The sequence below is a fragment of the Benincasa hispida genome, chromosome 3, assembly GCF_027475165.1.
Source record: "Benincasa hispida cultivar pf3 chromosome 3, pf3_genome.v1.1, whole genome shotgun sequence".
Taxonomy (NCBI): Eukaryota; Viridiplantae; Streptophyta; class Magnoliopsida; order Cucurbitales; family Cucurbitaceae; genus Benincasa; species Benincasa hispida.
Window position 1 is genome coordinate 3,184,264 of NC_143480.1, and position 27,564 is coordinate 3,211,827.

At 34.6% G+C, this 27,564-nt stretch overlaps 2 protein-coding genes and 1 non-coding gene across 4 annotated transcripts; all 3 read left to right on the forward strand.

The window, feature by feature from the left end:
• Positions 1–333: 333 nt before the first annotated feature.
• NF-YA7 (nuclear factor Y, subunit A7) lies at positions 334–9,086 on the forward strand. The gene is made up of 6 exons (XM_039027234.2): positions 334–608; positions 4,943–4,997; positions 6,484–6,626; positions 7,302–7,403; positions 7,932–8,096; positions 8,499–9,086. The coding sequence occupies exons 2-6, from the start codon at positions 4,970–4,972 to the stop codon at positions 8,676–8,678; spliced, it is 618 nt and encodes a 205-aa protein (XP_038883162.1). The 5' UTR covers positions 334–608; positions 4,943–4,969; the 3' UTR covers positions 8,679–9,086.
• On the forward strand, positions 3,826–3,928 carry LOC120074853 (U6 spliceosomal RNA). The gene has a single exon (XR_005481129.2). It is a non-coding gene; the product is annotated as a U6 spliceosomal RNA (small nuclear RNA).
• Positions 9,087–19,663: 10,577 nt separating the features above from the next.
• On the forward strand, positions 19,664–26,224 carry LOC120074088 (homeobox-leucine zipper protein ATHB-14-like). 2 transcript variants are annotated; one of them, XM_039027081.2, is made up of 18 exons: positions 19,664–20,919; positions 21,876–22,035; positions 22,160–22,275; positions 22,367–22,457; positions 22,592–22,687; positions 22,785–22,898; positions 22,981–23,064; positions 23,277–23,432; positions 23,518–23,592; positions 23,677–23,783; positions 23,909–24,098; positions 24,180–24,368; positions 24,444–24,527; positions 24,620–24,754; positions 24,871–25,196; positions 25,366–25,477; positions 25,571–25,720; positions 25,824–26,224. In XM_039027081.2, the coding sequence occupies exons 1-18, from the start codon at positions 20,708–20,710 to the stop codon at positions 25,968–25,970; spliced, it is 2,544 nt and encodes an 847-aa protein (XP_038883009.2). In that variant the 5' UTR covers positions 19,664–20,707; the 3' UTR covers positions 25,971–26,224. The 2 variants fall into 2 exon arrangements, with proteins under 2 accessions (XP_038883009.2, XP_090167847.1); XM_090311721.1 differs by having other exon boundaries at positions 19,715–20,919; positions 24,180–24,527.
• The last annotated feature ends 1,340 nt before the right edge of the window (positions 26,225–27,564 follow it).

The window sequence follows — 27,564 nt, forward strand, 5'->3', positions numbered from 1 at the left end:
GTAGATAGATTATAATATTTTACTATCATTTATAAATATTTTTAATGGTTTCATTCGTTAAAATAAATTTTCAAAAAAAACAAAAAGAGAAACAAAAGTTTTTACTGAACATTTGTTTTATTTGATGATTTTACTGGCCAAGACATATCTCAACGGTGGGATCCACCAGCAGCCAGCAGGTGGTTCCCGCTCAACCAGCCATCGGTAGCCACCTTTCACCTCCGATCCCATCCGCCACTCACTTACTGGACCCCACTAAGTTCCTGGTCTAAATTGGCCATCTCATCATCTCGGTCAGCACATTTCTCTACCCGAACTGCCCGCCCCATTCTCATCGCCGCTCGGACACGCGGCAAAAAAGAAGAAAAGAAAAAGGGAGAGTTACAGAACGAAAACACAAATATGCTCTTATTGGATTCTGAGCTTCCTCTGTCCCCTCTTCTCAGACTAAGAAGAAATCAAGAAGGAGAAAGAAGAAAAGACGACGAATTACAAGAAAGAAAGCGCGCGCGCACGCACACTCCTCAGTTGCAGCAGAAGATAATAGGAATTTGGGGGTGATACTGATAATTTAACCGACCCCCTTTTCCGCAATTCCCACTCTCCAGGTGAACTTCGGATTTCCAAACCCTACTTTCCTCCCATCGCTTGTTTGTTCATGAATTTTGAAATCCTCGTACTTAATTTCATTTTTTTTTTGTTATATCTTTTCGAATTCTGAGGTTTTAGGTTTGATGGGGTTTCTTAATTAGCCTAACCCGATTTGGGTATTTGTATCTGGTCACGAGAATTGTTGTAGAACATTTCTATTAGATGAATTTTAGTGGGTTCTTATTTAAATTGGATGATAGTCTGTTTCGGTTGTGTCGATCGAATTGCTTGGATTTAGTTACCAGATTTTGATAGTACGGGCTGAAGTGACCGTTCTTCAGTCTAATGCTCATATCTGTATCCGGGTTTGTTGGGTAATCACCCAGAAAGCAGAAGTTACTGGAGGACTGAGATGACTCTGTAATGTCTGGTAAAATGGGGACAAATTGAATTTAACATGTTATGTACGTCAATCTCATCCTACTGGTCTGCACTTACCTTGTCGACTTCTGAAAAGACTAAAGTTAATAAGTTTAGCTTGTGGACTAAATGCATGATTTTTGCCATTAGTTAGGTTGATCTCGGATTGGATAGATTACATATGCTCATATGCTCATATACTTTGCATCTAAATGCCATAAATTGCTAATCGTTCTTATTTGAAAAGGGAATATTCATATCCAGTTGGTTTTTGGCGTCTCTGGTCTTGCTGCCGTTTTGATACCATGGTGTCGTATGAAGATTACTGATTCTTGTCACCGTGCACACCTTTAGGGCTCCTCCTTTTCTCCTTTTTTTTTTTAAAAAAAATATATATATACACACACACGCACAACAAAATAATAAATTTAATTTATTATTTATTTATCTAAATTTTATTTTTAAATTTTTTAAAAAGTTAAAAATAAAAAAGAAAAAGAGATTAATTTTATCGCATAAATGAAATTATAAAAGAGTGGAGAGAAACTAGTTCTGAAGCTAACAAAAGGTTCTTCTATATGGTACAAGGATAACTTAAGTTGCAGGAGGTGAAGAAACGCAAATTTTACACCAGGTAAGGAAACAAGAGAATCCGAAAAGTTTTCTTTGTTGATAAAGCATCTATTGTTAAAGAAAAAGGTCCCCAAAGGATCTTCTTCTCTTTGTCAACGGGATGACATTCAAACTTGAAGTAGAGAAAGAAGTTGATGTTGAGAATGACGGTCAACTGCCAATTGAAAACGAGGAGTGTGGAAGACATGCCTTTGAGATTTAACTTCTTTCTTGACTTCATTATTGCATTTGGAGAACAAGCTTGGGGGCAGAGTTCAAGTTGGAAGCCTTCATTGAACATGAGCATTAATGCTTTCATGAGTAAGCTCCTGGAGGAGGAACTGAACTTTCTTGGGATATTTGGATTGTCATGTAGCTTTGTAAAGAATAGGCCCTTAGTATTCTTTCAATCACCGGAAGTCAAAGAAAACTCTGATTTGTTAGCCATTCAAGTCGGTTTATCTAAAAGAGAGGTAAAGGAAAGTTAGGGAAAACAATGGAGAGAAGTCCATACAAGAACCTCCATGTTTGCAACAACAATCCAAATAAAACTCATATTTGCCTCATTTCAAAGAAGACTAGAATAGAAAAGTTAAATGATCCAAACCCATTAAGTGTAATTAGCTTTCTTTATAAGATAAGCGCCAAAGTTCTCAATGAGTGCCTAAAGAAGGTGGTGCCTATTCGCACTTCTCTTACATTTTGTGGAAGGAAGGAAGATTGTGGATGCCATTCTTACAGCTTATGAATTATGAAGAAATAGGAGAATGAAAAGCTTTGAAAAAGCTACGACAGGATGGCTTGGTCCTGTCTCAACTCAATTCTTGAGTTAAGTTGTTTGGACATTGGTAGTCTAGTAGATATAAGAACATCTCTTAACCGCAAATTTCTCTATTATTTTTAATGGAAAACTAAGAACCAGTCTTCGCTTGGAGAGGTTTTTGACAAGGCTCCTTTCCCTTACCATGTTTTTTGAGCAAAACCAAGCTTTTCATTAAGGAAAATGAGAAAATACCAAAGGATGCAAAAGAAGAACTCGTCGAAAGGAATCAACCGAAGCCTAAATTAAGAAAAGAAAAAAAAAGGGTTCCAATCCAAAGAGGCAGTGAAGATAATTAAATAAGTCCTTATAAAGACATGCCTAAAGTGAGGCATTAAAACATGGCACGAGACCAGATTTTTTTTCCCAAGGTCTCTCAACACTTAAAAATTATCTTCTCAGGTCAACAGGTCAAATTCCGTACAACACAGGCAGCATGACAAGGGACTTAATCCTTCAGAAAAATGGAAGGTGAAGCAACGCCTTCCCCAACAAAAAGCAACAACTTTCTTTATGAACCAAACAAACATCAAAAGGCTCTAAAAAAAGTCCTAGGTCAAATTAACATGCTTGGCAATGATATACTTCTTCCCCCTTTGTGCTTACGTTATCACATTTTTTAAATGAACCTAAGGATGGTTAGAACTTATGCAATAGTTTCTTACCGATTAGAGAGTTCCTCTTGGCTTGTAGGTTGTATCTTCTCTGGGTTTTTTTAATAATATCTTCCGTTTCTTATCACAAAAAGAAACCAAATAAAAAGATGGGCCTCTTGCCTTCTTTGCACTTGAAATAATCTGCTTTAGCCTTTATACAATTCTTTTCCATGTTGTTTCATTGTGGCTATTTTCTCAAATTTTATTTCTTTATTGAAGCCTAAACAGCTCGAGAATTTGGAAATTATTGCCCAGCATATCTTCATTTGCTTCACTGAATATCAAATATAAGGCGGTTAATGACAATTCAGTAGCTGCCCACACTAATCCTTCCAGAATACTACACTCCCTGGCCCAGCCTTAGTTAATAGCTTGCCGATCACATCTGCTAACCAGGATGAAGAGGAAGGAACAGGGGGAAAGACTTTTTTAATCCCGTGGGTAAAATTAGTTTCTTGTTACGAGAAAACAGTTTGTAATGAAAGAAACAAACAATTTCTTTCTTTCTCTCTTCCTCTATTTATCTTTTATGTTTTTGTTTTTTTTAATAAGAAAAAGAGAATTTCATTGATGAAGGAAGTTCCCACCGTTGGTGGATTACAAAACCTTGTAATAAAGAGAAGATAGTGGCAAGATAATGTACCACAGACCTTGTGATCTAGGTGCCGGCGATAAACCTAAGCTAGTTCCAATGCTCTAGTCCCCCTCAAGTCATTATAGTCTGATGTCTCTCTGAAGGCATCTGATAAAATTTGAACTGCACTGAGTAGATTAGTTGGGCCCCTGGGCAATGATGACACACCCTAATCAAGTTAAGAAAAGGCTTTTGGGCTTTAATTGCTTGAATGATATTTTTGTTTCAGAAGTCCACCTTTTTTTTGGCTTTGTCATGAGTCACTCTACTTGGGATTAGGAGATTTCCACTTTTCACGATTACACATGATTGAATGTTCTATTGTGCTCTGGGGTTTCTTCTTCTATTAATATAACTTTTACGATTTACCGTCCTATCTTCTTTTAATGAATTTTTGTAAATTTTTTGTTCATTGTTTTGTTTCTTGTATGTGTACGGATGTATATAACCATGGGTTTTCATGTTGGTTAAAAGGACAAACTAGATGATGCCAAGGTCATGATTTTTTTAGATAAGAAGCAATTTTGTTGATGATATGAAATTACAAAAGTGGGGCTATTAAGGGAGTTAAAACCTCTCCAATTGGAAAAAGAGAGTTGTAGCTATAGTGATGAAAGGGTGGATAACGTTACTCCATGAAGCAACCAGAAAAACTATACCATAAAAAATTTGGAAATGAGAGCTCCTTATCTTGAATTCCTGCCAAACAGTCCAGCAGAAAGCTCTAATGAAGATCATCCGTATAAGCTTTTTCTCTCTTTTAAATCCCCCAGGTGTAAGAGAAAGGGGAAGATTAGGGTCATGAAATTAATAGCTAACTCAGAGTCCCGAGATATTTTTTTTCTTCTCTCACTTTTTTTTAATATGAAAATATTTTATGGTTAGATGTTTCACTTGTTAGATTAGTTAAGATTTGCATAAGTTGGCCTACACTCTCATTATTGGGAATGAAAATTCCTTTCACCAATAGTGAACTTACGAGTTTTTTAGAATATTAAACCTTGAAGGTTCTGAATTTCTTTTGGTTGTGGAGCCGTGCAATCATCCTGGCATTAGCTGGGGCTGTCTCTTGTGTATGCATCCTTTATTGGAGTTAGTTTCAAAATAAAACCACTATACCTTTGTCACATTGTTCCTTGCACCAATTCCATATCTATGTAAACCGTCCAAATGTCATTGAACTGACAGATCCCTTTTCTTTGATGTCAGGTTTCATTTGGTGTACACTACTACCCCATGACTTCTTCTGTCCACGATTATTCTGGTAACTAATCGGTCTCATGTTCCTATGTTATGGTGTTTAGTTTTATATCCTAGTTACGTTTGAGTGAGAGATGCTATTTCTTTAAGTTCTCTAATCTTCTTTAGTTACTTCAATAATAAAGTGCTCTTTGCATCAGCTCAAAAGAGCATCTGTGCTGTAGTTTGCTTCTCGATCTTTTGGAAAGAGAAAATAATATGTTTTGCTTTCTTTCTTCCTGGATTTTCTACACTGAAGTAATGATTCCATCGGTTCATTTGGCTGATACTTCATGTGATTAGTTATTCATTTTGAATTATGTACCAAGTGTTATCTCTTTTAATAGCAAATAGAACTTTCGTGGAAAGATTAATAATACAAAAGAATGGGAGGGGAGATAGGTAATCTGCCTATTGGCAACTATTGAAGTGAATAGAGTAATTACAAACAGCTTTTGAGGGTACTCCAAAAGTAGGCAACAAATAAAATTAAGACCCGGAGTTCCACGTGGGTAAATTCTTGTACCTTTTAGCAAAAAAAGGCATGATCCTCAAAATGCTATCCCTCTTGAAGAAAAAGGATGATTGCATGGCATCTAGATAAAGAACTCTTCAAATTTCTTGGGAGGACAATATAATGGTAAAGCAATTGAAAAGGCTCCACTAACCTTGAATCAAGATTCATGTGCTTGACATCTTCATTTGAACCCTTGCACATACTGCTTCACTTATTGAATGGAGAAGAATCAAATTCCTTTACTGAATGCTATCGTTCGTGTTTACCATCGTAAAACAAAGACCACACTCCTTTTCAAAGTCTTGCACAATTTGAGGGATTAATCAGTAAGATCACAAAAAAAATTCAAGAAGAAAAGTCACCTGATCTATCTATTTTCCACACTCGAGTTTCATTGGCTGAAGACAGTCAAACACCTTATAAGAAATGCATCAAGGCTGTTCACTCTAACATTTAAGTTTCTCTTCAAGTTCAACAGCTTGAAATATTCCTTTTCCGTCAGCTAGTGCATAAATTCTTGTAAAAGGATCAAGAGGCCTTCCCCAATCTTAGCATAGCTCTATTTGGAGTTGCATTTTGTAATTGAAACCCATGGACTTTCTTGGCTTTCTGTATTGTATCAAGGAGAAGTGGATCACCCAAAAGAAGACTTGCTATGTTTGCTTACATTAATGCTTTGCCATATAGCATCTTTTCTTCTTTTTTTTTCAGATCACAGTCCCTAAAGGATTTCTTTTGGGACATACCATGGGCTCCTTATGTGAGCGCCACTTTTCTATGTGATAATATTGTTTTTTTTACCCTCCATCTTTTAATGCTCCCCCCTTCCCCCCCTCCTCTAAATATACCTGATATTATTGGTTGCTTTTGATGGCCACTTCTGCGGCTGAATAGAGTTTACTGGGCTTGATCGATTACTTTGTGATATTACAATATTGTTTTTTTTACTCCAACTGGGTTTAGATAAATTTTGGCTCTGAAACTGATTGTCCAGATAATGCTGAGGCTGATGAGCAGCAAAAGTACTCTGAATCTCAGAATCATTCTTCATCAGTCATAAATGGACTAAATCAACCCAGCATCGCGACCCCAAATCAGTATGTAACATCTACTCAAATTGGGGCAGGACATGCTATGGTACTATATTAAACTACTCTCTTTCTTTTCTTAATCTCTTTGTGAAACTTGGTTTTCAAATTCTCTGGTCAAGGGCTTTTATTTATTTATGGTTATGTACTATTTTCTGAAAAAGAAACAAGTAGGAAGAACAAAAGGAAGGAATAGAGAACCTTCAACCTACCATTATCAGCCAGGAATTTATTTTACCATTACCATATTATTAATTTTTTAATGGAACTGTCTGCTCTTTTGGTATCATGAACAATATTCATGCATACAATATTAGTAACTATCACTATTATTAGTTATATAAGGATGGCTTGTTAATAGAAACTGTGTTTTGCTTTCAGTCCACCTGATTAACTTATAATCCGACCTTAAGTTTTAGCCACTTACCTCTGGACACAATGGCCTTTCATCTACCATATTTTGATATGTTTAGTTACAATGACCTTTCATTTTTGGTCTCCGTCCATGGGACAGGACTGATGAGATTGAGATATTGCCACGATAATGGTTTAGGTCAGTAGCTGATTTTAATTGGACATTTACAGTTATGATGGTGTTTGACTAAGTCATTGTTTCCTTTTTGTTAGACAAAGAATCTAGTTTCTAATTTTACTAATTTATTGGCACTGGCTTCTTTTAGAGCTTATTTGACTAATTTGGATTTCTGGGACTTCTCTGGTGAAGGCACCCGCTGCTTATCCATATCCAGATCCTTATTACAGAAGCATCTTTACTCCCTATGAGCCTCAACCATATCCTCCACAGCCCTATGGTGGGCAACCTATGGTAAGTAGTTTGTCCCTTTTCAATTATGTCAATAACTTTAGTCAACGTTTTCTATTGAGACATAAAGTAAATGGGTATGTTGACTAAATTGGCACTAGAGATAATTTTTTAGTGTCCAAGAGGTGCACACTAATTTATCCTTTATGTTCGGTGACTTCGTACTGGAAAACCTACTTCTTTGAGGAGAAAAACTAAAGGAAATTCACAATTTCAACTTTTAAGTTTACGGTAGACGAGTAAAAAACTGCACCCCCCCAAACACACACACACACACAAAATCAAATGATAGAAGCAACATGCAGGTTGGAATGGTATAATTACTTCGTTTGAGCATGGAGGATTGGTTAACTCAGTATAGATACAACTATCCAAAGATCATGGCTTTCTTAAGCCATCAAAATGAACAGCATCACCATGAAAGGAAGCTTAATTTATCTTTTCAATATGATTTATGACTTAATGATTTTGATATGATGGTTTGCTTTACCTGTTCTAGTCGTTTGATTCCTAGTTTATTGCTCATTTTAGGTCCATCTTCAGTTAATGGGAATTCAGCAAGCTGGGGTTCCTTTGCCAACAGATGCAGTTGAGGAGCCTGTTTTTGTCAATGCTAAACAGTATCATGGCATTTTACGACGTCGACAGTCCCGTGCAAAAGCTGAATCAGAAAATAAAGCTCTAAAGTCTAGGAAGGTATGCAAGCACAAATATTATCTCGTTGTTAAATGCTGAGTGCATGATTGTGATAGGCCACCCACTGTATATACTTGCGGTTTTGATACAAGATTTCCTTTTCTTTCACGGTGCTTCATTCTCTATGGTAGCTGATATATAATTAAATCTACTTTCACCTATTAGCTTAATTTTTTGGGTCAATTAGTGATTTAAGATAGTTCAAGCCTTGATTGTTGATTCCTCTCCAATTAATATTCATTTCCATTTGTTGGGCATTCTCCATATTTCAAGCCCACAAGTGGGGGAGAGTATTAGATGATATGTAATTAAATCCACCTTTACCTATCAGCGTAAGCTTTTGGGTCAATTGGTGATTTAAGACTTTAGTTTTTAACCGCTTAGCTTCAATATGTTGTGCAGCCATACTTGCATGAATCTCGACATCTGCATGCATTGAGGAGAGCTAGAGGTTGTGGTGGGCGGTTTCTCAAATCAAATAAAAATGAGAATCATCAAAATGAAGTGGCATCAGGTGATAAATCACAGCCAAATATAAATCTGAATTCTGATAGAAGTGATCTTGCTTCTTCAGAGAACTGATGTCTGAGGCATTGTTGGGTGAATGGTGAACAGCGCATTTCAACAATTGTAAGGAAATTGAGGTCCCAATGCCAGCTTCAGTTGCCTTAGTATTACTTCATCCTTGGTCTATACTAGCAGCATTATAGCATATAGGTTTTGGTAGCATGTTACTTAGGGAGGGTCCAAAATGTAGCAGGCAAAAGTATGCAAGTTTTAATAACATCGTAAATACTGAAGTGAGTTAGCTGATTGTTCTGTTTGAGTGGCGGTTGCATTAGGTTTGCAAATATTAGATTCACTGTTTTGTAGTGTTAGTTGCTATTTACGTTGCTCCCCACCTCAAAAATAAGTTCAGTGGTTGAATTGAAATGATGGAACTCGTATTGTAACATATTGGTCCTTGCAGTACTTTCTTATTTTCTTTTATTTTCTTTTCTGGGTTTTTAAATGGCATTGTGTACTATCTTTTGCTGAGAAAAAGGTAAACACTTTTCCTTGGCCATTTTAGTTTGTGATGATCCCCAAGACCATATTAGCTGAAAAAGACAACAAATTTGTGTTTAAAAGTAGTCGTCCACTTAAAGTCCCTGGTTTTTAGGCCTAATATTTGAATTAGCTTGAACGGATTGGCACAGTGCATATTAAAGCTGATGAAGCTGAAACTATTATGGGAAGTTTTGTAATGGAAGGAGATGAAGTCGACAAGAGGTCAGGTCTGGGTTCCTATTGAATGTACGAAAGGAGTATACATTCGTAGTGTTTGGTCTTGTTGTAGGAAGTAAAGGAGTGTAGGCAAGTTGATACAGCATCTCCATAGTTTGATATCAGTCTTCAAAATTGCAGCAGAAAATAATAGAATCAATCTTCTATGGCTGGATATTTTGAACTTGTAAATAACGAGACAATGTAGTGCAACTGTTCTCATAACTTCCCCAACATCTTTTGTTTATTAAACGCTGCAGGAAAAAACCTGAACATCTTTTGGTAATGGTGTGCTGACATTTTTTTTTCCATGTTTTGCTTTATTTTTCGTCTTGTATTGTATTGTATCCTATGTCAATAACTTCTATAATTCAGTTAAGTTGCTCCTACCATGTATCGTTCACTTGGGCTACACATCTTTAAGAGAACACAACTTGCAAAATCCCCATTCTTTGATTACATCAGACTTGTTATAATTTCCATCAAATACTCAATGTATTGTATTTATGGTTGATTATTGGATCAAGTAGTATTTTTGCTATGTTAGGCTCTGATATTGAGCTGTCTGAATTAGGAACTCTCAAATGAGAAGAAATCTAAGTATATATCTTATATATTACGAGATGTATCCATTGGCCCAACTCATTTGGTTGGGTTCCACGTTTTCTGATCAACATCCACTATCACATGTTTTACTAACAGGATCTCAGTGTTGACAGTTATCTCATATTTGCTTGTTCCTGCATTGCAGTAGCAGAAGAAGAAATGAGGTAAAATGGTAAAGATTTTGAATTTCTGTTGATATTAACCTCTTGTTGAACTTTCTTTTGTCGTTTTTAGAGTTTTTTTTTCACGATATGTGTTAACCAAGTAAGTCTTTGCAGTATAATTCTCAAAAGGGGAGGAAAAAGTCAGAATCTTTCATTTTATCCTGGCCATATTCATACTGGTTTCTGAAAAATAAAAAATAGAAATGAAAGTATATACATGTGGCTTCACGTGTACAAAGCAAAACCACATTTCACAGGCTTTACTATTGAAATCTGGGCCACTTTTCTTCCAAGAGTGTTAGATGGTGTCCTATACAGATTCCGTCGAGTCCCTATCAAAGGGCCATTCCTTGGAAATCAAACATTTTCTTTTGCTCATGGTCCTCTCCTGGTCAAGCCACTCTAATAATGTCTTTTCAAATTTCCACTACCTTTGTAATTTGGATCCTCCTCCATGTAGCTTTGAGTAGAATAAATTCCTTTTTGTCCTTTTAGTGGGTTTCATTTCATCTACCTTCAGGATTTACTTTCTTTTTCCTTTTTTAAGTATAGGTAGGTTTGTAAATTTGAACTTCCAATCTCTTAAGATAGAGTATATGTTAAATATTGCTAAATTATGCTTATTTTGACATTGTGACTACTCTTTTTCCTTTCCTTTTCTTTTTTTTTTCTCTTTTTGTTAATTTACGTGATAATTATAATAATTACACCATAAGAAAACACTTGACTGTTCATTTATTATATTTTCTTCAAGCTTCTGTGTCATGTTACGTATAATAATGAAATAATGGAGTATCTGGAGAGAGATCAAATTATAAAGTGTCATTAAGATTACTATGTTCAAATTTAGTAGGATAACACTTTTGTTTAAGAATGATAACTTAGAATTGCTTACCCATAAAGTATGAGATATTAGTGATCAATTAACGGGTGAACAATCTCGATATTTTGAATCTTTCAATAATTTATAACTATTATGAGTTGGTCTAGTAGTTAGGGAGCATACCTTGATAAAGTGTTAAAAGATCACAAGCTCAAATCATGGTGATCACCTATCAAGGATTTAATAGTGACGTCTAAATGTTGTATGGCTAGACAGATCATCTCGTGAGATTATTCGAGATACATGTAAGTTATAGTCCGGATACCCACATATATGAAAATCTACCAAGGGTTTTTGAGATTTCTGCAGAAGTTCAGCCAAATCAAGCTCAATTTAAATAAATTAAAATCAAATTAAGAAATGAGTGGCCAATTTCGTACAATTATTCTTTCACATTTGGAAGATACCATGAGTATTGGTATGGACCTTTCCCAACTCTCATTAGGACATCTAAAATTTGAATCTTTATAATAATGCATGTGAATCTTCATGGATCAGCCAAATGTAATTTCATGCAGTAGTGGCCACAAAATCTCTCCTTTCATTTCCCACTTAACCCTTTTTTAAAAAAATTTTAAATCAGATATCAACTGCTCATAATTAATATATTTAAAATAAATACAAACTGTTAATACTTTAGCAGTACTCCAAATCATAATTGGGATGTATTATATATTTGTGATACCAAAGTCATAATTAGTAGCAAAGATACAACAACAGTTTTTGGCATTTTGCTTCACATGAGTATTCCCCTAAAGTTGGGATATTTTCTCTCTATATTATCCCTTTACACCTCTTATCATGCATACATGGAAGAGAGAGAAAGAGTTGTAAAATGCAAGCAAAGGCACCAAATTGAGGAGAGAGAAGGTGGGTATGTGGGGTAGAAAATTTTGTTTTTTGTTTTTTTTGTTTTTTTTAATTTTATTTTTTTTGAATGAATCCCTGCTACTTTTGGTGCATGACAGAATGTGTCATCTTCTTCTCCACCAAAAGACAACTTTTGGGACCCTCAAAGATGGGGCTGGGAAAATGATTTTTGATATAACTTAGATCAAAGCACTAAGCATGGTCGAGAGATCAATTTTGAAATTGTTAAAATTACATTGGTTAGATATTTAGATTCAACATCATTTCAAAACCAACATTATGACATCAAAATTGATTTTTAATCATTTACGATACCAAAATTCGGATAAGGGAAATGCACATGATCTTTACGTGATAGTTGACACGGGCAATAAATTTGTATGAAAGGAAAAAGAAAGTGACCTGCAAAATCGAAAACTTACACAACGACATATGGTGTTTGTTACATAAACTCCAATGCTTAAGTAAGATAATGAAAGGATGTGGACAAGTTACCTCTTATGGAGTTATAATGATGTCTCTATAGAGAGTTTGACCTAGGTATTCTCTTGTTTCCATTTCGAAATCTTATTATTTAATAACTTGATCGGATATATCTTAGGTGAGATCTTTATGCTCTGGGAAATGCTTGTGCAAAAGTTGGGGTCCTCGGCGGAGGCCGAGGGGGAGTTGGGCCCGAAGGTCTAACCCCTCTCCCTTGACCCGTCATGATCTTATCTTGATCTCAGTCTGGTTTTCTTTTTTCTTTATTTATTAGATTTATTTTTTTGTCCAGAATTATCCATAACATAAAAATATTTTCCATAACTTGACAAAAATAGTTTTAACCTATTTCAAAATTACATATATATACATTTTTCTTGCCTTGAAATCACACCACTCACATAGCTAAACTTACATGATACATCTACATTCATATTGAAATTACAATATATATATGAGTAAATATTGGATCACAGCCCTACTTCAAAAGTGGTGGGCTCTTGATGTCTCCAATAGGGCAATAACCAACCCTCTCTCAAACCTTTTTCTTTCCACTCTCATCTCTTCCAAAAGTAAAAGTTATATTAAAGTTAAAATGGAGAAAAACAGAAGGGTTTTGAATTTTGATGATCAATGATATATATAACCAAGGAGACAAGAAAACAGCAAGTGAGTCTGTGTAAGCCATTGACTCCTCTCCCTCAATTCCCATCATAACTCCATATATATATATAGTTATTTATTTTATATAGGAAAAAAAAAGGAAGAAAAAAAGAGAGAGAGTGTGTGAGTGAGGATGAGGGAAAAAGAAAGCAGTGAGTATGTTTTCAAGCTTTGGATGCTTTAAAGATATCAAAACCTTTGTACTAAAATGTCAACCCACCTCTAGTGAAATCTGAAAGTCAATTACATTTTTTTTTCCCCTTTTCCTCCTCTCTCTTGGATTCTTATGAGTAAAGGGATGGAGGTGGGAAACACTCTCATTTGTAATAAAAAAACAAAGTGTGGTTGGTGCTGGTAGGTCTTAACCATGCATGAATAAGTAAGATCAAATTTACATATTCAAGACATTGACATTTTAAACCTGAAAAATGTAATTATTAAGATCATGCATAAAGTTTATAGCTGTTTTTAAATAAAGTAAAATGAGTCAATTTGTTTACTTAATATAGCAAAATGTCATTGTCTATTGGTGATAGACCGCTATAAACTTCTAACACTGATAGACAGCGACATTTTGCTATACTTGAAAATAATTAAGCAATTTTACTATTTAAAACAATTATCTTAGAGTTTAAAAATTATGCATTAGTATCAGTTTGATTAAACAACGGTGTGACAAAGTGGATTTAAGGAAGTAAATAAAATTAGATTTTCGCTAAAATTGAGATGAGACAAACATAGGTTTGAGTAAGGATGGTGGACAAAGCGAAAGCGAGAATGTCGGCTTGAGTAACGCAAACACTGGATTCTTCCTTGCCTCTCTTTGAAAATGCTCTTGAATAAAGAGCGGTTATGCCATCAACAGCTGAAATCGGCCTTTTTGTCCAAAAGTCTATTGAGGATAGGTATTGTTTTGTTCTTAGCTTGGCATGCTTGGAACAAGCGAAGACGGATAGAATAAACGGACTCTTTGAGGGCTACTTAAGACACTTTAGTGGAAACTTGTAGGACTCGTGGACTAAGCCCTATGTTAGTCTCCCAGGGGAAAAAAAAAGAATTGACTAATCACTGAAAAGCCCAAGACCCACGACCCATCAACAAAGAGTAACGCATGTTGCTCTCAGCCTGTCAATAACAACAAAACGAAACTTCATACCGAAGGACTATTACCTTATTCATAGAACGAAATATAGATATTGGTACAACAGGGGGCTCGAGAGACCATATAGAATTTCTCCCTTTCTTTGTTGCATCTGATATTACTGCCCCGTGGATCCTATTCCAAGTATCGAGCCCAAGAAATTTCAAGGCCTTCCACTAAGAATGGTGGATGAAGGTCAAATGAGAGAATTTCCCCTTGTACCTTTGAAGGACCCATTGAGTTTCTAGAAAGACTACCTATTTGTTCGCTCACCAGGTTCGACACTTCACTTAATAAAGGACATGGGCTCACCAACTTAAACGACTGAATAATTAAATAAGTTATCTTTTCTCCCACCCTTAGAAGAATAAAGAATAGGCATTCCACTGTCAATACAATTTTCTGAAAGATAAATATCTACTTACTTTCTTTGGAATCTGATGCTATACCGCTCAATATCGTAGGGGATCCACCCTATTACATACGTGGAATCCTTCATTTTGATCTTATATCATGATACAAGTACGCAATTTTTATTGTACCGGCCAAAAACCTGACTAATTGATCTTTACGGTGCTTCTTCTATCAATTAGATCCTTTGTCCATAGAATAAAGTATATAAGCGTACCTATTTCTTCATATTTCTACTTCTATGAAATTTCTTTCTTTGCTACAACTGATACAAATCGCTAGTTTGAACAATACATATGTAGAAAGCTTTTTTTTAGTATTTATTAGCGAGTTTGCTCCTTTCTTTTTCTTTCTATGGTGGAGATGGGATAGCCACACGTAATGACATGTCACAACTATATTATTAAAAGCTTGTTGTAAGAATGGATTTCGTTCTAGTGCCCAAAAATAATATTCTAAAGCTTTTGTATGTTCTTCATTCCTTCTAATCTTAATTTCATGATATTAGATACTAAATTAAGATTGACAACTCAATTTCTATTTATATCATAAAATTTTTATTTCCTAAGTGTTTACAAAATTTATTTTTAAGAGTTGTTGTAAATAAACAATTAAGTTATATGAACATATAAAATCAACAATGCATTAGTGTTATTTTAGGTTAACTCATGAAGCAACTCAATTTAAGATATTTTCATTTATTTAAATTCAACCAAAGGCCAACCTTATTAATTAGATTGAATTTGTTTTAACACCCTTTATATTTGATATCTTAAAACCAAACCCACCCACTTGTAAAAAGGTCATTTTTGAGAAGTTTGAAAACTCCAAAATATAGATTAATCACAAGCATGACTTTTTAGGGAAATTTGATTTCTTTAGGATAGAAAATGGTGTTTCAATTAGCAATTGGGAGTTGGGAAAATGGCTATCCTATCTTGAAATTTAATATTTTTTTTTTCAAAAACCAAAAGTTGGATTGGCCATTGTTTATATATCCAGCTGCTTTAAGCCTTTTGCCAGTTAATTAACTATTAAAAAAAAAAAGGTGCACCCATTAATGTCTGTCACATCTAGAAAATTACTGATAATATATATACATGGGTGAAACTTATGAAAGCTTCAAGCTATTGACACCAAAAAAATTTAATTAAAATCATGTGCCCCACAAGGAAATGTAAAACATTATTGATATCCCCAAACTCTCATAACAAGTGTGTCAATCATTACCCATTAACACTAATATTTTCCAGCTTGAAGACACTTTTTAACACCTAATTTCATTTGGGTAATTTTCATCATATATATATATTTTTTGTTTTTTAAAATTAAGCTTATAAACATTATTTCTACATCTGAATTTCTCCCTTTATTATCTACTTTTCATCAATTATTTAAAATTCAAGTCAAATTTTGAGAATTAGAAAACATAGTTTTCAAAAAGTTGTTTTTGTTTTTAAAATTTAGCTAAAAATTCAACCATTGTACTAAAAAAATGCAAATTATTATAAGAAATGTGAATAAAATATGTTCGATTTAAAAAAATATATAAAATCAAATGATTACTAAATTGACGTTAATATTCCATTTCAAATATATATATGTTCATAGCTATTTAATGTGAGCAGTTGGATATTGAAGACAAGTAATAATGAACAAAAGATAAAAAAGGTAAATAAATGTCATGGCTCTAATGGGCTCTCCTAAGACTATTTGTATGTGTGAAATCTAGCCCCTATTTTTGGTTAGTGAGAGATTTAAATTAGATTCTCTCGTCACTGTAATAAACTCTCTTGATAAGACTATGGAGAATCTTTTTATTTAATTTTTTTTTTATTGGATGGAAAACAAAACTCTATAATAATTATTATAATAATTTTTATCAAATTTAAAATCACTTTGAAATACCTATATAAACAATTCGGATTAATTTAATATTTAATAACTTTCATAATTGATTTTAAACAGTTAAAATTCATGTTTTAGGATGATTTTCAAAATGACGAAAATGATTTTAATCCTTTTATAATCACATCCTAACACATTCTAAGATTTTATTGAAGATTTGATTTGGTTAATACAAATTTTAATGCACTGAGAATAATAAGGCAATAATTTAGTGAATGAATCACGAATATTTAGAATAGGGATGTACATAGTCTGGATTGGACCGGGTTGAAAGATTTTTGTGGACCAACCCAAAAATTCGGGTTGGCTAATAATGAACCCTACTAGTTTTTGGAGGGTCAACCCGACCCAACCCAACCCAAAATTTTTGGTTGAGTCGGGTTGGGTCACCGATTTTTTTTTTTAATTTGACTGTTTTTTTTAACTTTTATATATATGTATTACCCGACCTGACCCTGAAATGAGGTAACCCGAATTTAATATTTTTTAACATTTTTAACCCAACCCTAATTTATATTTAAGCTCTGTTGGATAACTATTTCATTTTTTATTTTTTGTTTTTGAAAACTAAGCTTATTTTCTCATTTTTTTTTCTTACTTTCTTAAGTTCAATAGTTGAACTTTTAGTCAAATCTCCAAAAAAAAAAAAAGTTTTTAAAAGTTTTTTTAGTTTTCAAAATTTGGCCTGATTTTCTAAACCATCGGTAAAAAGTATATAACAAATAAAAAAATTTAGAGGTAGAAGTAGTGACTACAAACTCAAATTAAAACAAAAACAAAAACCAAATGATTATCAAATAGACATTATTATTATTATTATTATTATTTTAATAGAAGTTAGATAAATCTTAAAATTCTAAACTCTTCACTTTACAACTATACAAAAGGTCTCAAATTTCTCCATTTTATTATAAACCAGCTTATAATTATCTAATTTCCTTTCTCTCTCCAAATATCTTGTTTTTTAGAGTTTCAATGCGTCAGCTACAAAATAGTGTTGTCCAATAATGAATGATAGCATTTAGCAGTAAATCAACCATTGTACTCTAAAAATTTGTCATCAATTTAATCTGAAACACATACATTACATATTGCTTTAACAACACTATATAGCCCATAGGCCTTGCCTTTTCCCAATAGATTTCTATTCATTATTCCCAAAATTGCATATATAACCATTTTATTTTTGTGTTGATTTGCCTAAACACACAAATAGATCCTTTTTTTAGACCTTCTAAAAGACAGAGATATATATTAAAAAATCTGAGTCAACCTAAGTATAATGTTAAGGTAGTCAATTAATTTTATAAGGAATCAAAACCCAAAAGTATGGAGTTGGAGTGAATAATCCATTTGAGACAATTGACTCATTGTTCACACACTAGACCCAACAAAAATGACAAAACTCAAAAAAAGAAAAAAAAACCCACAAATTGTTTAAAACTAAAGAAGTTTAAAGATCGTGAAAATTAATTAATAGGTCAATTTTAAAATGTAAATGTTAATTTTCACCTAAATGAAGAGATATAGACAAATGAAAGTTAAATATCCAACTATATTTTAAGTATTATCGACCAAATTATTTATGGAAAAAGAGAATTGAAATATTTATTTATCAACATCATGAAAACTACATCAAAATAAAAACGAACAATATACAAACAAATGAAAGTTAAATATACCCTAGTTTAAGTATTGTTGACCATGTTATTTATGAAAAATGCAATGAAATGTGAGAGTTTGAAAGAAAATATTATTACCAAAATCATAAAAGCCACAAAAAGACTTCTAATTCACAAATTTGATGCCATTTGTGTTCACCACAAAGAAGTAACCTTGAAGACTATTAGTAGTGTTTCATGACCATTCCACTCTCATTATTGATACATTTTTTCTTCCTCCATTGTTCCCTTCATTACCACTTTTTGTTTTTAATTGACTTTGGGAAGTGAGATGAACAATAATAGATGAATAGTCATCCACATTCACTAATTTTCTTTAAATTATTCTTTGAATAAAGTTCCAATGGATGAGGAGATTTGAGGTTTCTATAAAAGTGAAGACTCCATAAAAAGACATTTGGAAATTTATGTACGTATATGTACTATATGAATAATCAATGTAATAAATAAGATCAAATAAAAACGAGCGACAAATCAATGAAGAGCCGTAATGTTACTATTTAAATCACTAATTCATAAATAAATTAAAACTTCAAGTTGACAAAGCTTTATTTTTTAGTTAATCCATGTAGCTTGACTTAAAACTCATTTATTTTCATTCACAAATTGTTAAAACTAACTTGAAGTGACATGCTAAATCAACTCACCATTATTTACCTTCTCTTTCTTGCAACTATCATAAATTGATTTTGCGGGTACGTAAGAGTTGAAAAAACAAAAATAATATAGAAAAACTTTGTCATTTAACTTATAATTAATAGTTTATGTGATTAAGCTTGTTCAATAAATCGAAGAGTTTTTTTTTTGTCTCGTGGAATATTACAAACTCATCGTTATTATTCAGTAGCTAGTTGAGTAACACTAATGTAGTTGTGGTTGATCAATAGGTCTTTATAGTATTAAAATTGAATTAACATTGAGATAAGTTGAGACGAGTCTAATCGAACTTTCTAAAGAGACTATATTTATCTTTGTTGACGAGTTAAACTTTTATTTAACTATTTCCTTGCATTGGTGAAATTTTTTTAGCTATCTTTCATCAAGTGGTTAAAATTTATTAACTAAAATGGGCTAAAACAACCATCCATTAAATCCACCATAAATTTTGGATTAAGTGCATGCACATCACCTCTATACTTGTACAAGTTAGAGCAACCAAGCACATGAGTAATTACAAACCCAACAAACTGAACTTTCTAAAACAGCTATAATAAGGTAAATTCAATGGAAACAAATCATATCACAAAAATAAAGATATGGTATCTAAAATGCTGAACTTAGAAACACCAACATGGATCTAAAAAATACAAACCTTTACACATTCTTTAAAGTAAAACATTGCCTAGTTAAGAAAATAGCACAAAAATGGAAAATGCAATAGAATGCTGCCAAAAATAAAGTATAAGTAGGCAAAGGGCAAAAGTAATAATTTTGGCCACTTTCTCCCTCTTCATCTTCACCTAAAAGTCCTATTCCCTTTCAGATATTCTGTTGTCAATCCATCAAACTTATATAAATACATACGAACACACATGCTGTATATATCACAGTTCTTAGAGATTGATACACAACAAAAAGTCTAATATCATACATTCATCTCGTGAACATCTGTTGTTAAAGAGATTGGGGGAAAGCAAGAAAGAACGATGGTTCTTTCTTCTGAGTTCTGAGCTCTGACTGTTTTGTTTTTTTTTTTTTTTGTTTAGAGAGATTAGTGAGAGAGAGGAAGATGAACAGTACCCATTTGTTCAAAAGAAACGTTCTCTCTGCCTTCTGTGTATATGTGAGTGACAGGCTTTAAATAAAACAAATGCCCTTCTCAGTCCTTCTGACTCTGCCTCCTCTCAATTAATCCTTCTTTTTTTCTTTTTCTTTTGAAATTTCACATCACTCAGTGGGAAGAAAGTGGGATTTTTCAATTTTTATTTCTGCAGAAAAACCCAGAGAGAGAAAAGTTGGGAAAAGGAATTTGGCCACCTGGCCTTTGGATTTCCATTGGATGTTTGTTTTCTTCTGTTTATACTTTCTCTGTCCACTTACAAACCCACAATTCCTCAACCTCAAACAACCCCTCACCTCATTTTCTTTTTCCATTTATTCAAATTTTGTTTCTCTCTCTCTGTTGGGTTGGTTTTGTTATTTGGGTTATTTGGGTTTTTGTTATTCCTTTTCTTTTCCTCTTCTTTGTGTTTTAAGTCCTCGAAATTGGTGTTTTTTTGGTGATAAAGACCAAAGGACTCTTTTCATGCTCTTCTTCAACCTGTGTGCTTTGAGGAAGAAGCAGAGCACTAACTGATGAAGGAGAGAGGAGGCTCTCTTGGAGGAGAGAGCCTGCCCGGTAAAAAGACTAACAGCAACACCAACACCGCTAAAGAAGAAGAACAAGACGACCCTAAAACCCCATTTTGTTAACTTCCCATTTTCCCTTAGCAAAAAAATTTAGTTCTTGAGGCTCTCCTTTTGGTGGGTTTTGAATCTTTTGAGCTTTGAAATCTTTCGTTTGCCTCTTTGTTCGAGTTTGCTGTTAAAGGTACATGGCGCTTGTTATCCACAAAGATTCATCAAACAAACAAATGGATTCAAGCAAATACGTACGGTATACACCCGAGCAAGTTGAGGCATTAGAGAGAGTTTATGCAGAATGTCCGAAGCCTAGTTCTCTCAGAAGGCAGCAGCTCATTAGAGAGTGCCCAATCCTTTCTAACATTGAGCCTAAACAGATCAAAGTTTGGTTTCAAAATCGCAGGTATAATGTTTGTTTCAAAACTGGCCTTTTCTTGTAGACTGTTTTTAAAGTTGTCTTTTTTTCATCTTGCTCTTCTTTTCAAGAAGGATAACATTTCTTACAGAGAACCTGTACTTTGCTTTCTTGTTTGTTTGTTTTTGCCATCTGCAATATTGTCAAAAGTTTTGGTTTGGGCTCTGAGCTTGTGGTACATCTAAGTAAGGAGATGAATAGCTGTGGGAGATGGGTTTATATGGAAATGATGCTACTGATTGGAAATAACCACATTTTTCCATAAGATTTCTGTATTCAGTAACTTTACTTCTTTTTGCCATATCTTTTCGTCGTCTTCTTCAATAAGGAACTGGATCTCCCGATGATTATGAGAATCTGACCTTCAGTTTGGCCTTTTTGGGATGAAATTTATGGTTGTTAAAAATCCTTAAGGATATTTCTAATATGGTCGTGATTTGTTTGAAATGAAAGATCCTACCATGTTTCTGGGGTTGAAGTTCTTTCAAATGCTGGATTTCTGTCTGCAATGGTTTGGATTTGAATGAAAACTATTTAGCCTATTGACCAGTGATTTAATATTTAGCAGACTTTTCTACTTTAAGTTGCAGGTTTTAAAGTCTAAACTGTTCTAATCTACCTCTCTTTTTACTTATTTATTTGTTTGTTTTGGTAAAATTTCTCACATTTATTACTTGGATAGAGTCTCTCCTGGGAGATTGGATTGTGGACTGTGAATTTTGTATGGTTTTGAAACAGGATTTTCTTTTTCTTATTTGGATGGTATTAAAGCATGACTTTGTGACTTGTCTGTCATTTTCAAACACTAGTTGAAATTTGTAAGCTTCTGTTTGTACTGTTTCCTTGATGTCAAACATCAGTCTTGGATGAAGACAGATGATAAACTAACGCTCTAGATTATTTGCAAACAACTTCATTGTTTGTTTTCCTTAATTCTCTGCTAGATGCCGTGAGAAGCAGAGGAAGGAATCATCTCGCCTCCAGAGCGTAAACAGAAAGTTGTCTGCGATGAACAAATTGTTGATGGAGGAGAATGACCGTTTACAGAAGCAGGTGTCTCATTTGGTATATGAGAATGGATTTATGCGCCAGCAACTGCATAATGTAATCCCTTTCACCTCAGTCTATCCCCTTCAAGCTATTCCCAACTTCAGTTCACTTTACAATGATTTTTCATATAATTTTGATTTCATCTGCGTAAAAATGAGTTTACTTATCTCTCCAATAGGCATCTGGAACAACTACAGACAATAGCTGTGAGTCTGTAGTCATGAGCGGTCAGTCTCAACAACAGCAAAATCCAAATCCTCAGCATCCTAATAAGGATGTTAACAACCCAGCTGGGTTAGTAAATTTAACTACTTGCTTCATATTTCACTAGTTTTTTCTTTCTCACCCTTGTTTTTAGATGTAATATTGAAATTGCTTTTCATAGTCTTCTCGCGGTAGCTGAGGAGACCCTGGCAGAGTTCCTTTCCAAGGCTACAGGAACTGCTGTCGACTGGGTCCAGATGATTGGGATGAAGGTGAGTATTCTTTGAATTATAGGACTAAAGCACATTTGCACTTAACTCCTGAAGGTTTTTGGTTCAGTTTCTAATTTTCTACTTGATTTATGTTTTACTGAATGGTTATAATGAATGTATTCATATTTGCACAGCCTGGTCCGGATTCTATTGGAATCGTTGCTGTTTCCCGCAATTGCAGTGGGGTAGCAGCGCGAGCCTGTGGTCTTGTTAGTCTAGAGCCGACAAAGGTAATATGAAGTAAAATTTCATGCCCTTGAAAATGATGATTCATTTTTGGAAACTTTCTTGTGTTTGGATCATAGACATGAAATTTAATCGATGCAGGTTGCAGAAATTCTCAAAGATCGCCTTTCATGGTATCGTGACTGCCGCTGTCTTAATGTATTAAGTGTAATTCCTACGGGAAATGGGGGAACAATAGAGCTCATATATATGCAGGTTGGCTATGTTATTTATTCTGTCTCTTCTATGATTTAAGTTTCCATTCTACTGTTTCTAATTCCATTTGTTTTCTTATTAGACTTACGCTCCAACGACATTAGCAGCAGCACGTGACTTCTGGACTATGAGATATACAACAAGTCTAGATGATGGCAGTCTAGTGGTATATTCATTGACCACATCTTTTTTTACCATTATTTTTAATCATATATTTCTTGGTTAAAGATACTTTATTTTGCATCTTCATTCGAGAAATTCGAAGTTTTGGTACTATTTGTTGATTCAGACGGGCTTTTTTAAGGCATTGTATTTTACTTCGTGGGAACAAAGACCAGATGAGTCTTGATGCATCTTTTCTTTTGGAATGAGTTGCAGGTTTGTGAGAGGTCATTATCTTCTTCAAGTGGTGGCCCAGCAGGGCCTCCGCCATCTACTTTTGTAAGAGCCGAGATGCTTCCTAGTGGCTATTTAATAAGAGCGTGCGAGGGCGGTGGATCAATTATTCACATTGTTGATCATGTTGATTTGGATGTGAGCTTTCAACTTTAAGTATTAAACTTCATAAATCTTGATTTTTTGGGTACATTTTTCTCTACATCTTTTATTCCATTTATAGGTTTGGAGTGTCCCTGAAGTTCTTAGGCCACTTTATGAGTCATCCAAGATCCTTGCTCAGAAAATGACAATTTCTGTAAGAATTGTTGCATAAGGTTCCACTCTTTTGACAACTAAATCATATTTGTTCTCACTGTATGGGTCAAATTTGTGTTCTCAGGCATTGCGTCACATTAGACAAATTGCACAAGAGACTAATGGAGAGATTCAATGTACTGGCGGACGTCAACCAGCTGTACTACGGATGTTTAGTCAAAAACTTTGCAGGTAGTGCTTGCGCATGATCATGACTGGGTTTTTTACTGTGGAGAACTTGATAATTAATGATGATTTATGATTGTCATAGAGTACTGCTTTCTTTAGTTCTAATCATACCTCAAAATGGTCTTTAGGGGTTTCAACGACGCTATCAATGGGTTTGCTGATGATGGTTGGTCACCTATGGGCAGTGATGGTGTGGAGGATGTGACAATTGTGATAAACTCATCAGCAAACAAGTTTCCTGGATCCCAGTATAACACATCTTTGTATCCCTCTTTTGGCGGAGGAGTCATGTGTGCAAAAGCGTCAATGTTGCTTCAGGTGAATAATTGGTTTGGACATTGTACATCTGAATAATTGGTACTTGGTTTCAATCTTAACTTGTCCACTCGTTATTTCCAGAATGTTCCCCCTGCTTTGCTTGTTCGATTCCTGAGAGAGCATCGGTCTGAATGGGCTGATTATGGAGTTGATGCGTACTCTGCTGCAAGTTTAAAAGCCAGTCCATATGCTGTTCCTTGTGCAAGGCCCGGTGGCTTCCCTAGCAGCCAGGTTATTTTGCCTCTTGCTCCTACTGTGGAACATGAGGAGGTAGGAATTTCCATCTTTGAAATAATTCCTTCAGTCATTTCGTTTTACTGTATATATGACAATATCTTTGTGCAGTTTTTGGAGGTGGTTCGGCTGGAGGGCCTTGCATTCTCTCCTGAAGATGTTGCTTTGGCTGGACGAGATATGTACTTATTGCAGGTGAGTTCACTACATTTTAGTTGCATGTTCTTATCCAATGTGCGTTTTTGTTAGTCACCTCCTGATGATATGTTTTTTCAACTTCGTGGCAGCTCTGTAGTGGGGTCGATGAGAATGCAGTTGGAGCTTGTGCTCAGCTTGTGTTTGCACCTATAGATGAATCTTTTGCTGATGATGCTCCACTACTTCCTTCAGGGTTTCGTGTCATACCGCTGGATCAGAAAACGGTCGGTCTATGCATTAAATCACCATCTTGGGCATACTCTTTCGCGTGGATATCTTTTATTCAAAAGAAACATAAATTAACTTGTTTTTCCTCGCCTCTGTTTTTCATCCATGGCAGGATGAACCTACTGCTGCTCGAACATTGGATTTGGCGTCTACACTTGAAGTTGGTGCCAATGCTGCACGTTCTGCTGGTGAAACTGATTTGAGCAGCTACAACCTTCGTTCAGTCTTGACCATTGCTTTCCAGTTCACCTTTGAGAATCACTTACAAGAAAATGTGGCTGCTATGGCCCGACAGTACGTTCGTAGTGTTGTAGGGTCTGTTCAAAGGGTTGCCATGGCCATTTCCCCTTCGCGGTTGAGTTCCAATATGGGACTAAAGCCTCTTCCTGGTTCCCCTGAAGCTCTCACTTTGGCTCGATGGATTTGCCGAAGCTACAGGTACATAATATGTAGTTCCCTAGTGTCCTTGGCAGTTATTTTTCCTTCCTCAGAAAATACTTTGAAGTATATGAAATGAGCCATGAAATTTCCTTATATCGCTTCTGATCAATGCATGGTGAACTCCCCTTCCCTCAATGCTCTACTTATCAATGGTTTGGTGTTTCAGGATCCATGTTGGAGCTGATCTCCTTCAAGCCGATTCCCAGTCCGGGGATGCCATGTTGAAGCAGCTTTGGCACCACTCCGATTCAATCATGTGTTGCTCCGTCAAAACCAACGTAATCGCCATTACAACCTTTGAAATTGAATTATATGCCAAGTCATTAAACTGCTCCGGATAGCTGACATTATTTTGAAAAACTTCATTGCAGGCATCTGCTGTGTTCACCTTTGCTAACCAGGCTGGTCTGGACATGCTTGAAACCACTCTTGTTGGCCTGCAAGATATAATGCTCGACAAAATTCTCGATGAGGCGGGTCGGAAGATTCTCTGTTCCGAGTTCCCCAAGATAATGCAGCAGGTATAAATTAATAACACTATATGATTTATCTTAATCTATCATCTCCTGAATAATATAGGCATATCAAGAATACTTCTCATATAAATGTTCTGTCGCCTTGCAGGGGTTTGCAAATCTTCCCTCGGGCATCTGCGTATCCAGTATGGGTCGTCCCATTTCTTATGAGCAAGCAGTTGCCTGGAAGGTTCTGAATGATGATGATTCCAATCACTGTCTAGGTTTCATGTTCATAAACTGGTCCTTTGTTTGACGGGGAAGAAGCGTGACTTTGTTAACATTATCAAGTAGTGGGATTGTAATTCAACATAGAACATGATGTCTTTCTTTTACTGCAGGACTTCTTGACTTAAGGTCTTTTGCTGTTCTTCCTTTTTGGTTGGGAAAACAAATATGCTTAAGCTTAGCTAGCTATTTGGACCCTTTGTTTTCAACCTAGACACCATGACTTAATGTCGTTAATTTCATCAACATTATTATGCTGTGTGAGGTTATTTTTCTGCTCAAGGATCATCTGTCTTTGTATACGGTCTGATTCATTTTATAGCAGATATTTTAGTATTGAAAAGGAAGAAAAGAAATTTACTGACCAAAAGTTTACTTATATAAAACTCTGAAACCTACAACGTAAAGAGTTGTTTAGTCTAGAAACCTACAATGTAAAAGCTGATATATTTAGTTGTGTGGCTTGGCTTGGCTCATGAAGTTTTTAGGCCAAACTCGGAGTGGGTTATTTAAATTTCTTCTTTATTTTGTCTTCTTGGGTCAGATATGTTCCTGGTGTATGTATGTATATTAAGTTTATGTACCATGTCAGATGGTAAAATAGTCCATTGAAGGCAATAAATTTTTTAACCAAACAAAAACTTAACAACAGATGACACAGTTAAAAAAACTTGTAGCAGAAGGGAAGGCAGTTTGATGACAGATGTATTTGGGTTGTGGGAGTAAAGTAAGGGTGGAGGAACCAGGCACAGCCACTGGACCAAAAGAAGTAAAAGAATAAATAATGGGCAGTTAAAGGATTAACAAACCCAACAGTATTTAACAGCAACTCATAAATGTAGAAGATCAAAAACAGAAAGGGGGTTGAGATTCAGCTTCATTTATGGTAAGAACATACACCTAGGTGAGCTAAGCAAAGCTCACTCTTTTCATTTCGTAAGTCATAACCATACACTATTGTGACAGAGGGAGGTTGGGTGAGTGTAAAATCAGTCCATTCTAACTATAATGATGATCTTTGAAACAGAGGCAGAGCAGACAAGGATCTTCCTGTTTTGGTTTTTCCTGCCTTTCCTTTCATTTCCTTTCCTTTTTCTCTCTAACCAAACCAGGATGGGATTTTTGAAGGTCTTATCACACTTTAATTTTTCATATTACTTTCCCTTTTTAGTTTTTACTTTTTCTAATATGTTTTTTTATGGAATGGTTTTTTTGGCAACCTCTCATTTTTGTTTGTGTTGTTTTAATTCAATTTTTCCACGAAGTCTATCTAGAACGGGGTTGAGATTTTCCAATTAGGCAGAGAATTAAGGAGTGGGAAAAAAATTACTCGAGATAAACGAAGACGGGGAATGTATTCTCTATCCCCGTTCCGGTTAGCTTCTATTTGTTTATTTAATATAATTATTTAATGTTATGTTATTATTATTATATAAATATTACATTTAAATTTCAAGTTTAGTTATTTATTGGTCAAGATAATTAATTTAAATTGACTATTTAAATTTAGATTATATATGTGAATAATTTGATTAATATTTATTTCTTTCTATTAATGTTTATTAGTTTTTTTAGGTCAAACTTTGCGAATCCAAATTGTCATGTAAAACTAATCCTAATAA